This window comes from Manis javanica, chromosome 5 (assembly GCF_040802235.1).
Source record: "Manis javanica isolate MJ-LG chromosome 5, MJ_LKY, whole genome shotgun sequence".
NCBI lineage: Eukaryota > Metazoa > Chordata > Mammalia > Pholidota > Manidae > Manis > Manis javanica.
In genome coordinates this window covers 91,125,299-91,138,568 of record NC_133160.1, presented here as the reverse complement: position 1 = coordinate 91,138,568, position 13,270 = coordinate 91,125,299, and the positions used below count along the sequence as shown (strand labels likewise).

At 47.5% G+C, this 13,270-nt stretch overlaps 1 protein-coding gene across 1 annotated transcript in view; it reads right to left on the bottom strand.

The window, feature by feature from the left end:
- The window catches only part of C5H4orf54 (chromosome 5 C4orf54 homolog), a 29,358-nt gene extending 23,850 nt beyond the window's left edge, over window positions 1-5,508 (bottom strand). The window contains 2 exon segments of the mRNA XM_073237253.1: window positions 140-5,436; window positions 5,438-5,508. Of these exon segments, the coding sequence (XP_073093354.1) occupies window positions 177-5,436; window positions 5,438-5,493 (5,316 nt within the window). The 5' untranslated portion in view covers window positions 5,494-5,508 and the 3' untranslated portion in view covers window positions 140-176.
- Window positions 5,509-13,270: the final 7,762 nt, after the last annotated feature.

Sequence of the window (13,270 nt, the reverse complement as noted above, 5' to 3'; positions counted from 1 at the left end):
GATGAGGTTTTTTCCTATTCCTCCAAAATGCCCATTTCTACAAACAGCCTCCTGTGCTGTAAATCTGCCACTTCAGACACAAAGAAATAGGATTGCTCTTAATCCCTTAAACCTGGTTATCAAAGTAACATTCACTCACCAGCAGCTGCTCCACTCTGCTTTCTGGTGACTTCTCATCATCTGTGCTCCACCACAAAGCTCATGGTGGTGCCATCGAAGGAAGGCGGGGCAATGATCCTCGGCCCCAGGGGCTGCGAAGTGATGCTGATGACAGGCTTGCCATGCAGCTGGGCGAAGCCCTTGGCTCCCAAGAGCTGTGATGTGGCTGCTGGGGCTGAGGAGGCAGGAGACTGACCAGAGGCCATGAAGTATGGGGCCTCTGCAAATGTCGCAGCTGCCTCTTTGCTGGGGGGCTCTGTTCCTATAGGAGAGAGCTCGCTACCCCCTGGTGTGTGAGCAATTGGTGTGGGCTGCAGGGCACCGGTGGACAGCACTGTAGGCAGGAACCCAGGATAGATCATGTAGGTGGGTGCATAGGCCCCAGGATTCAGGGCCAAGGGAGGCACAGGGAGGGACATGGGGGCCACAGCCTGCTGCTGGGAGGTCATGGGCACATCCACATACTGCCCTGTCTCAGGGTCAAACAGTCTCCGGGTCATGGGCTGCACTGGTGTGTCCACTAGATAGTACTGGCCAGTTGTCACATCCAGTAGCATCTTGCGCTGTGTCTGCTGAGGCTGTGACTGCTGGAAGGGGTCTGTGGGGACTGGAGCTGGGCCTGCAGGGGCCGGGGCAGGCACACCAGGTGAGGAGAAGCAGAGGACCTGGGGCTGGGCCCCCTGCAGGGTGAAGGGCAGCGGCTGCTGGTGGTAGATGGCGGTGGGGGGACGCTCTGGGCTCTGAGGCCCTGTGGGGGCAGCTACTGTCTCCCGGGTGCTATCAGGTTTCATTCGCCAAGCTGGCCGGCTAGTTCCACTGACCTGAGAGCCTTTGGGGCTGTTGGGGACCTGACTTCGGGCACTCAGAGGGGGCAAGCTGCAAAGAGTGGCCACTGAGGAGGCTGAGGGCCCCTCCCTCCCAGCCCCAGGCCTGCCTGGAAGCTCACCAGCTGCAGAGCTTCCTTTAAGGGGGATGGTCAGGTAGTTCTCACAGTCACTATTGTTTTTTTCCAAATTGCTGCCATTTTTTCTGTTGCCCACCTCATCAGGTGGTACCCGGGTAGCCGGAGAGATCTTGAGGGACCGGAGGCCCTGCGATTTGATGCCCTTTGCTGCTGAAGGACTCTCTGGAGAAGGCCCTTGGGGGAACTTGCCGGCAACACCCCCAGTTTTCTGGGTGCTGCTGGCACTAATGGTGAACATGTTCCTGTTGCTGGGATTGGGTGGGAAGGGCTGCAGGGGCTGGGTTCTCTCTGCATCCTTGTGGACTGGGGGAATGTAGAGAGAGCGGGGCCTTTCCCTGGCCAGGTTCTCAAAGGCGGCCGCCCGGGCAGACACGCTCTCGGCACTTGGGTTGGAGTTTCTTCGCTGTAGACGTTCTATGGGGCCTCCTCGCAGGACCACGCCACCTTTGTTTCCTGTACCCTGCTCTCTCACCTCCCCCAGCTGTTTGGCCAGCCTGTCAGGGTCCCCCTCAGCACTGGCCCCTTCCCTCTCCTCACTGGCAATAAGTGACAGGACATGGCTATCCATCATCACCGGCAAAGGGTCACTTTTGCGCTTCCACTCATTCCTGTTGAAGCTGTATAGCTCCTCCATAGACCTCACGGCGGCAGTCAGTTTCTCCAGGGCATTTCGTGATGGCTTTGGGGCTTTCCCTTCCTCCTTGGCCTCCTCATCTTTCGCCTTCTCTGGGGTCTTCTGAGCAGAAGCCTTGGGGACGATCTTGAGCACAGGCAGGTATGAGCCCTGCTCAGGCTTGTTAGGGGCAATGGTGGCCACAGGCAGCCTGCCAGATGCTCTGTGAACCAAGACTGTCCCTTCAGCTGAGGAGTTCAGGAGGCTGCCACTGCCTCCTTGGGCCCTGTGCTCTCTCGGCTCTCTGTCACTGCTGTCTTCCCTCTGGCTCACCACAGCCTGGCAGGTGATCACCATGGGAGACAGGGATCTGGACCCAGCAGCCGCAGCAGCCAGCTGCCTGGGTTTGGGCCCGGTTAGCCCCTGCTCCGGGGTCACACTGCCCTTGTCACTGCTGTCCCCTGAGCCTTTGATCAGTTTTCTGACATCTCTCACCTGGTGGAGGGGGCCTTGGGCCTTGGACTTTTCTCTGACGTCTCTCACCTGGAACTGGGGCACTTTCTCCAAGCTTTCTCCCCGGAAGAGTTTCTGCTGTGCCCTACTATTGTCCTCAATGGTCTTGAAGAGGTTAGAGGCGCTGCCACTGGCCAGTTTGGGTGTGAGCAACTTGGCAATGTTGAAGTCGGAGCTTGGCTGCTGCACACTCCCCAGTCGGATCTTGATTTCGGGAGCCTTGGGCCTGATCACGGCTGTGGAGGTGGCCTGGGCAGCAGGGTACTTGGTGGCCTGCTTCCCCAGCTGCTTGTCCTTGGGTGTCTGCTGGATGTTGGGGACAAAGAGGCGAGACATGATGGTGGACTTGCTGGCAGAGATCTCGCCGAGATCAGCCCTCCAGTCACCCCCTTTGGGGAGTCTCAGCTTCCCAATGGGGACTTTTTCTTCCTGCTTCTCAGCCTCTTTCTCCTTCCATGACCGGAATGCACTGTTCTGACTACGGAGGAAGATGCCCTTGACAGTCTCCGATGCACTCTTTTTAATTTCACACACTTCCGTCTGTCTGTCAGTGAAATTTCGGCAGGAGCCCGCACTGCTCTCCCGAGGAGCACTGGCTTTGAAAGTTGGGGATTTAGACCCAACTACAGACCCCTCCCCACCTGCATCAGACACGCTGACCACCATGTACTCAGAGCCGGCCTCTGAGTGGCGAGAACTCTGCCTCTGCAGGACCCTCTCCTGCTGCTTCTCATTCCCGGGGGCTCCCTCGGTCTCCCTGCAGCTGCGGGGGACATTACGGTGGGATGTGTCAGTGACTTCTCCCCTCTCCATTTTGAACTCATGCTCCCTCTGCATCTTCTTGGAGATGACATTTTTTAGCAGACTCGAAGCAAACTTGGACTTCTTCTGGGGGGCATCAGCCCGGGAGGCAGGCTTGCTGCCCTCCGAGGTCTCTGAGCCATCATCTGTGCACACTGAGCTGGAGCCCTTGCTGGAAACTTTGGTGGTCCTGCAGGGCCCAGGGGCTGAACTGGCTTTGCTCTCACGGCGAAAATTCAAGGGCTCCAGAAGGGTGACTACACGAGAGCCAGTCTGGACCTGCTTCTGGAAACACAGAGGTGTCTCCACATGTTTGATTTCCCCCTCGACTTTGCTGACCACGAACTCCAAGGCTTTGGTCTGGGACTTCTTGGACTGGATGTAGAGCTGGTCTGCGGTTGTTCTGGCCCCACCACCCTTCCTCAGACCTGCAGCCACAGAGGCCGCGCTGCTTTTCAGGAGGCTCTGTTCCACCCTAGCTCCAACACCTCCACATTTTAAGTCCAGGAAGGTGGACCAACGCCCAAAGCCAACTTCCGAGAGCGTGGAGGACTCACGGGAGCTGATGTTCAGAGCCTCAAAATAGGGGTACGCGAGGCTCCGGAAGGCCCTGGAGGTCAGGTTACGCACCTCTTTGTCTGCATCATCCAGTTCGCTCACGGCACTGGAGGCTCCGCTTGAGTAGTCCACCAGCTCCTTTGCCCGGATAGCCCCGCACCGGGTTTGCAGGCGAGCAGGGACAGCAATGAATTTCTTTGCATGGTCCTGAGCCACAGCTGCAGCCGGGTCTTGCTTTAGTGAACTTGAGTTGTGTTTAGTAGCTGTAGAGATGCGGAGGCTCATGTCGCCTTCATGCTTGGCAGTGTAAATAATGTTTTGCTTTGCACGCACGTTGCTAGGCTCATTTATAGCCTGGGAAGTCGGTTTGATTGATAGGAGGATCTGGCTTGCTGCACTCCCACAGCTGCTTGCGGCGGCGGCTGCCCCTGAAGCTGCCTGCAGGGGCTCCGGCAAAGGCTCCCTCAGGGTGGCAGTGCCAGGCCCAGTGGGCGGGGGGGTGGGCTCACTGTCAGAGGGGCAGCTGCCCACTTCCGTACTGCTGGTGTTGCGACCACTGCTGCCTGTGCTGGGACGGGCAGGGTCGCTGCTGGGGGGACTAGGTGTCTGGGTGGCGTGGGTGCTGGAGGTGGTGCTGAGGTAGCAGCTGTTGTCATCGTCCTCTTCAGTCGGGGTGGTGACGTCCCCCGGGGTCTCGTCGCTGCCACCAAAGGAAGCATAGTCCACGAAGGAGTAGATAACGTTGTTGTCCTCAAAATCCCAGTGGGACGCTAGGCCCACGTCAAAATCCATATCCTGCTCCACTTCACTCAGCTGGATCTCGTGGGTGGTGATGTAGTGAGCCTCCTCATTTTGGGGGGGGTCCCTCCGGCCCTGAGACTTGGCAATAATGTCCCTGCACTCTGCTCCATCCTCTCCTCCGCCTCCTCCCCTGGGCTGGCAGGGCGCTGTGTGCTCACCACTCTCACTCTCAAAGCCCAAGGACGAAGATGAGGTGGCTAGAGCCCCTGTGGATGTGGTAGTACCATCCACTGTGGGAAGGCCACCTTCTTCTGCTTTGTCCCCTGGGGAGGAGGTGCAGGAGGAAGACGAGCAGCTGCGGCCCTCCTCCGTGTGCGAGAGCTGGGGGCTGGAGAGTTCGAGGGAAGCGGGGTTCTTCTGCACAGTCGGAGCCGCGCACTCCCGACGGCTGGGTTTGTCCTGGGCTTTCTCCACGGGGCCCCTAGGGGCCCCCTGGTCTTCGGGGCAGTGTTCCAGAGTACGTCTCATGGTCGGGGGACTGTCCCTCTGGACTCCAGCTGAAGGGCTCATGTCCACGTATTTCGCCTCTCTCTGGGAGGAGGCTGATGGCTTGGGCAGTGGCTGCAGCTGCTGCGTTAGCTCCTGGCTGTCTTGAGCTCCTCTCACCCCGTCCCCCATCTCCCTCAGTCTGGCCTTCCGATTCAGCTCAGGAGTGGCGGCTTCCATTCTGAGCCCTCGCCCAAGTTTCAGCGACAGGAAGAGACAGTGGTGAGCGCCGGGGCTGTCCTGGGTCCCTCCCTGACCCTGGAGGGGCTGCAGAATTGCCTGAAGCAGGATCCCACGTGCCTGCACTGGGCCCCAGGCCGTAGGCAGCTCTGCCACCAGCCAGTAGTCCTTCAGCCCCTGCGGCGGGGCCCAGGCAAGCCTGAGGGTGCTGGGACGGCTCCGGGATGCGGACCCAGAGGTGGTCTGTGGCCGGGGGGCTGCAGCTCTGGCTGAGACTGGGGCCAGCCTCCCGTAGCTGAGCTGGTCTGTCCAGCTGTTCGCCTTGCACTTTGTGCGGTTAGGAGTCCGAATGCCATCGGCCAGAAGGAGCAGCATCTGTGGGCCGACCCTGAGACTCCCAGAAATGAAAGGAAAGCATATGCTGTTTCTTGGGAAGCCGCGTCCCTTTCCTGGATGGGGTGAGAGTGGGTCACGTCATTCCAGAAATATTTTTAGTGTCTCTTCCCTAGTCATACTGAAACCGCACTTGAGGGTAGAGAGAAGTGGCTCTAAGATAGAAGAGAAGATTGAGGGTGGTGGAGGTATGTGGGTTCTAATAAAATCACCCAAATGTTCTATGTAATCTGTTACAGAGATGTCTAACAAATATGAAATAATACTTTCCGGACTGCAATCTATCATTCCCAAGTCTGATTAAATGGGTTTTTACCTTGTTCTTAAAAAAAAAATCCAAGTTCTGCATGGCATTTCAAATCAATTAAGGACAATCCAGAAAGATTTCAAAATTCCCCTTGGACATACGGTAAGCTTTATGTTTGCCTCAGAACCTATGCAGTTCTTTCTCCTTCATCTCAAATCAGATGAGTTCTGGTAATAAAACTTTTCACAGGAATAAAACATTCCATCCCTTTTTCCTCAAAGTTACTGTCTATGAAACAAAGATCTGTTGTTTCAAAATAGGAATGATCTCTTCTAGAATCCTACTGAAGTATAAAAGGGCAAGTTTCAGAGACTTTAAACATAATGCTTTAAATAAACTTTTACTTAGTCACTGAAAAAAGCACATAGGGTCAGAATTGGCACTACTTCCAATCCCTACAATATCTGATCAATCTCAAAAAACATTCCCTAACCTAAAACCATGGCGACAATAAACCTCCAATTAAATATAGCCTGAGCTGTGGCCTCATGATTTGTATGCTGGCTCAATTCCAAACCTGCAGGGCACAGAGTCAGAAGGCATGAAAGAGCAACAAATACACTTACCCTTCACGAGTACAGTGAAGCTTGGAGGGAGGTTCAGGGAGGAAATGTGACCCGCTGGCATGCCCCACGGAGACAAAGCCAAAATCCCTGCTCACTGGCTCTGGGGCACCTCCATTTCAGACAATTCAGTAGCTGTGCAAGTGAATTTTCCAGGCAACCCATAATGGGGGTGCTGTGCTGACCATCTTCAGAGCAGGCCCCTTGGGTGCTATCAGTGGAGAATCACGACTCTTGTTTCTGGTGAGATCTGGCCCTCAGCACCTGCCAAGCCCAATTCCACCACTATACATAGTCTGTGTGTCACTTATGCCGATTGAATAAAGCACTATTTTAAACATCCACATTTGTGGGGAATAAAAATAACATCATCAACCATCTCCTTCCAACACGAAAGCCACCCCCACTCAGAAAAATGTTCCTTCCTCTGGGTCAGTGTGGGGGTAGGTGTGGAGGGAGAGCCCTTAACAACGGAAGCATTCACCTCTCCATACTTGAGATGTGGACAGCACAGCCTGCCACTCTCCCCATGACAACTCGCTTCTGCCCACATCACTGCCTTAAAAACATGACATAAAGGAGAACTGGAAATGGTAAAAGTAACAATACCACAATGTGGCTATAAAGCCAGAGCAGTAAGTGAGAAGAGTGAAAGAGAAAAGCAACAGAGGGCAGGAGAGAGAAAGGGAATGGAAGAACAAGAAGAAAAGAGAAAATCTGCTGAATTTACAACCAACTTTTGGTTATGGAGAACTGTAATGTATTTAATGGCACAAAATCCTAGATTCTTAATAATGATAAAAAATTTTAAATTATAATAATTACAGCTAAGAGGTATATAGTGCTTACTATGTGTGAGCCATTATATGGAGCACTCTTAAATGTGCGCATATTAATTTATTTAATCCTCATAACAACCTGTTAAGTCAGATACAATTATTGTAGTGATGTTATAGATGGAAATGCCAAGGCAGACATGTTAAGAAGTTACAGAGCAGAATTCAAACCCAGACAGTCTGGCTCCAGAACTTGAGCCTTAACTATTATGCTCCAGGGTCCTGCTGACTTCCAGGATAAAATAGAGTTCTTTTGTTTTGTTTTGTTTTGTTTTTCATATCATCAACCTGTATACACATTTTGTACCCAGGGATTCAAGAATATGGTCCTATAAATAAAATGAAATATCATTGGCTCCTTCAGGCAAGCAGAGTATTTTCAATATCCCATTGTAATTTTGCTTTGAGGCATTGGAAAATAAATCCTGAACACTGCCTCCAGCACTGTGGGCCATACACACTCCATAGCTAAATGGAAGGCAGAGTTTCTGCCCATTGAGGAAATTAGAGTCTAAGAAAGAATTTTTCAGCACTTTACATATGGCCCTGTCTGTCATGACAACTCGACAGATTTCAGCAATTTCTCCGTGCAGTTGGCAAAATGCAAAATTGGAAGGTAAAATGCCCAGGGTGTAGGTTAAAGCATAATTACTTAATGTTTGATTTTGTGGAAACCTACTTCCAGGGTCTTGCTTCCTCCAGAGAGCACAGCTCTAGCCAAAGCTCCCCAAGAGACTGAGGTTATCCTAACAGAGGTACTTACCTCCAGAATGTCTGTGTAGCTCCTTTTCACTTTTCTATCTAAATAAATGCCAGTGTAGGAAAAAACCTGTAGGGAAATCTTTTTCAAAATACAGTTTCCAAAAAGTACGTTCAATTCAAAACACAAGTTCCATTTAAAAATTAAACAAGTAGAGAATTTAGAGTAGGACAATATTTATTAAAAGATTTAAAAAAAACCAAAGCCCAAAAACTCAAGCATGGAAAAACAATGACCATTTGTGGGATAAATAAAACACTTAAAAACCCCAAACTGCCTGCCCTCTGTCATTTGTAGAGTTCTAGGTCAGCACATGGTACTAGGAAATACTCTCACTTCTGTTGAAATAATCTGCAGTCAATTTTTGTAGCCATAGAGCTTTTTATTCCTTAATATGACTACAGTCATTATTTTTTTACAGATGAAGTCAGCGATTGCCTACCTCAACTCTTGAGCAATTAACAGTGACTAATAGCACGAGCATCAGCCCCTATTAAGCAGGCACACTTGCTAGGCCAGGCAAGGTATACTAGGTAGATAACTTTATATGGGAATTCAAAGAACAACAAAGGAAATGACTCTGTCATTATTTTTATCTCTGCAGACAAAGTTTCTTAGCATTCCCTGAAAGTCTTGTGAGATGTATCATAGTATGGAAAACTTTAACATGATTAAAGAAAATAAGAATGAAGGTCAGACTGTTCACCAACTGGTAAAAGGAGACGGTTATATTTCAGGTCTCTGACAGTGGCCTAATATGATATCATATCATGAATGAACAAATATATCATTCAAAAGAAAGAACAGTTTATCCGACATAGCTTACTAGACCAGAAAAGGAGAGGTAGGTTTAAACTCTAACTCAAATTGGGACTCAGACAAAAGATTTACCAAACACAGACATTCTCAGGATTCTCTGGGATGCAAGAGGAGAGAGGCAGTCTCTGATGATTTTAAATTTTGTATAACGCTTTCCATAATCAGCTGTACACTTATTCCCGTACACTGATACAAAGGAGGCTTTTCTGTTGCCCACTGCTTAATGGTGAGCATGGCCAGCCATTTCTCTTCCTGACCTACATAGGCACACCTAACGATTCCAGCTGACAGAAAGGCACCGTATTATTACTACTGTTGTTGCTGGGGTTGCCAGAGTGCTTATTTACTTAGTTAACTGAGGTAAATGCTTTATGTACTAGAGCTCTTTTAATCCTCTCAAAAACATTATGAAAGAGCAATTACATTCCCAAGTTATGGATAAAAGATGAAGGTTGAGTGAAGACATGTAGCCCCCATGACTTTTCACAATGAAAAGACCTGGAGGCCTGACTGCCCAGCTCTGAGTGACTTAGTGGATGACTGAGCACTCAGTCCGTGAAGTGGAGGTCACAGGCTCATTCCCACTGCTGGCCAGTCAGCTATTCCAAAGCCCCAATGAACTGCCTGCACATGGGGCCAGCTGGTGACCATGGAGCCCAAGGAAACTGAGTGTCAGGATTAGTGTAAAACTATCCCTGTGAGTGCATAACAGTAGGTACCATGAGGGTGAACACATAACACTGTCTTCCCATGCACAGAAGAGCACGTTATTGTGGAATCATGCCATGCACATTGTTGATACCACCCCTTAGCTATGCCCTTAAAACTTGGAAGGACAGGACAGGAAGGAACAGTTCACCACCAGGAATAAGACTTTAACAGACACTTCAGCCTGCATGCAGAAGGCAGAAGTGGTGCCAAAAGGTTCTTTACTCTTCTCCTATGGTCCGGATGTGTGTCAGAGAGTTCCTCCCCTCTGTTCTCCCTTCTTCCTCCTCCCCTCTCTCAGTGGTCTCCTATACATTGTGCCCTTCCTTTCACCAACCCCATTCCCCTTCCTCTTCTTGACCCCTAAAAATAGTTTCCATCTGCTTCTCTCTTGAGGGAGTAATGAAGGTTTTGGTTTTCCACATATTATGTATAAAGAAAAACTGTCACTTCCAGGACAGCCTCAAAGTGAAACACTGACAGGACAAATAAATCTCCTCTATGTAATACTGACCACCTCTGAGAGCCTAACTCTAAATGTTTGTCCATCTCACCCAAGATGGCTGTCTGTTCTCCTCGCCTACAGGCACAAGGTCCAGAGAGGGGAGTTGCTAAGGGTGCCTCCCTGCTCTGGGAGAGCAGGTCAAGGAAGATGCCTCATTAGGCTTTAATACATTATGGTAGGTATTTCCAGACCAGTGTTGAAACAGAATTTAAACAACTGGTTAGCTCAGCTGTCTATCTACAGAATAACATGAATGATTTATTTCTGTGATTTTAGAATGAATTTTTTTGCCTTTTTTTTTTTATTAAAGTATCATTGATACTCAATCCTTAAAGGTTTCACATAAGCAACATTGTGTTTATTACATCCACCCATATTATCAAGTCCCCCCCAACATCCCATTGCAGTCACTGTCCATCAACATAGTAAGATGCTATAGAGTCACTATCTATCTTCTCTGCTATACTGCCTTCCCAGTGACCCCCTCGACATTATGTGTGCTAATCCTAATGTCCCTTAATCCCCTTCTTCCTCCCTCCCCAGCCACCCTTCCCATGCCCTTTCCCTTTGGTAACTGCTAGTCCCTTCTTGGAGTCTGTGAGTCTGCTGCTATTTTGTTCTTTCATTTTGCTTCGTTGTTATACTCTGCAAATGAGTGAAATCATCTGGTACTTGTCTTTTTCCGCCTGGATTATTTCACTAAGAATAATATCCTTTAGCTCCATTCATGTTGTTGCAAATGGTAGGATTTGTTTTCTTCTTATGACTGAATAATATTCCATTGTGTATATGTACCACATCTTCTTTATCCATTCATCTACTGATGGATCTTTAGGTTGCTTCCATATCTCGGCTATTGTAAATAGCACTGCAATAAACATAAGAGTACATATGTCTTTTTGAATCTGGGATCTTGTTTTCTTTGGGTAAATTCCTGGGATTGGAATTCCTGGGTCAAATGGTATTTCTATTTTTAGTTTTGTGAGGAACTTCCATATTGCTATTCAGAATGGTTGAACTACTTTACATTCCCACCAGCAGTGTAGGAAGGTTCCCCTTTCTCCACACCCTTGCCAGCATTTGTTGTTCCTTGTTGTTTGGATGTTGGCCATCCAAACTGGTGTGAGGTGATATCTCATTGTGGTTTTAATTTGCATTTACCTGATAATTAGCCATGTGGAGCATCTTTTCATGTGCTGGTTGGCCAACTGAATTTCTTCTTTGGAGAAGTGTCTGTTCAGATCCTCTGCCCATTTTTAAACAGGTTATTTGCTTTTTGAGTATTGAAGCATGTCTGTTCTTTATATATTTTGGAAGTTAACCCCTTATAGGATATGTCATTTATGAATATATTCTCCCATACTATAGGATGCCTTTTTGTTGTACTGATGGTATCCTTTGCTGTACAGAGCTTTTTAGTTTGATGGAGTCCCATTTGTTTATTCTTGCTTTTGTTTCCCTTACCCAAGGAGATGTGTTCAGGAAAAGAATTGGTCATGTTTATATTCAAGAGATTTTTGCCTATGTTTTCTTCTCAGAGTTTTATGGTTTCATGACTTACATTCAGGTCTTTTATCCATTTCGAGTTTACTTTAGTGTATGGAGTTAGACGATAATCCCATTTCATTCTCTTACATATAGCTGTCCAGTTTTGCCAACACCAGTTGTTGAAGAGGTTTTCATTTCCCCATTGTATATCTATGGTCCATTATCATGTATTAATTGGCCATATATATTTGGGTTTATATCAGGTCTCTCTATTCTGTTCTATTGGTCTATGGGTCTGTTCTTGTGCCAGTACCAAGTCGTTTGGATTACTGTAGCTTTGTAGTAGATCTTGAAGTTGGGGAGCATAACCCCCCCCAGCTTTATTCTTCCTCTTCAGGATTGCTTTGGCTATTTGGGGTCTATTGTGGTTCCATATTAATTTTAGAACTATTTGTTCTAGTTCATTGAAACTGTTGGAATTTTTATAGTGATTGAATTGAATCTGTAGATTGCTTCAGGTATGATGGACATTCTGACAATATTAATTCTTCCAATCCATAAGCACAGGATGTATTCTATTTATTGGGGTCTTTAATTTCTTTCATGAGTGTCTTGTAGTTCTCAGGGTACAGGTCTTTCACCTCCTTGGTTAGGTTTATTCCTAGGTATTTTATTCTTTTTGATGCAATTGTGAATGGAATTGTTTTCCTGATTTCTCTTTCCTGATTTCCTATACACTAATACATCATTAGTGTATAGGAAAGTGACAGATTTCTGTTAATTAATTTTGTACCCTGCAACTTTGCTGAATTCAATTATTAGTTCTAGTGGTTTTGGGGTGCATTCTTTAGGTTTTGATTCTTTAGGGTTTTTAATGTACAATATCATGTCATCTGCAAACAATGACAGTTTAACTTCTTCCTTACCAATCTGTATGCCTTTTATGTCTTTGTGTTTCTTGTCTGATTGCCGTAGCTAGGACCTCCAGTACTATGTTGTGTAAAAGTGGGGAGAGTGGGCATCCTTGTCTGGTTCCCAGTCTTAGAGCAAAAGCTTTCAGCTTCTCTCTGTTAAGTATGACATTGGCTGTGGGTTTGTTGTATATGGCCTTTATTATGTTGAGGTACTTGCCCTCTATACTCATTTTGTTGAGAGTTTTTACCATGAATGGATGTTGAATTTTTTTCAAATGCTTTTACAGCATCTATTGAGATGATTGTGTGATTTTTGTCCTTTCTTTTGTTGATGTGGTATATGATGCTGATGGGTTTTTGAATATTGTTCCATCCTTGCATCCCTGGAATAAATCTTACATGATCATGCTGGATGATCTTTTTGATGTACTTTTGAATTCAGTTTGCTAATATTTTGTTGAGCATTTTTGCATCTATGTTCATCAGGGATGTAGGTCTGTAATTGACTTTTCTGTGGTGTCTTTGCCTGGTTTTGGTAGAGTGATGCTGGCCTCATAGAATGATTTTGGAAGTATTCCCTCCTCTTCTACTTTTTGGAAAACTTTAAGGTAGATGGATATTAGATCTTCTCTAAATGTTTGACAAAATTCAGTGGTGAAGCCATCTGGTCCAGGGTTTTGTACTTAGATAGTTTTTTGATTACCAATTCAATTTCATTGCTGGTAATTGGTCTGTTCAGATTTTCTGTTTCTTCTTGGGTCAATTTTGGAAATTGTATTTTTCTAGAACATTGTCTATTTCTTCTAGGTCATCCAGTTTCTCAGCATATAATTTTTTTTGATATCATTAATGTACAATTACTTGAACAACATTACGGTTACTAGATTCCCCCCATTATCAAG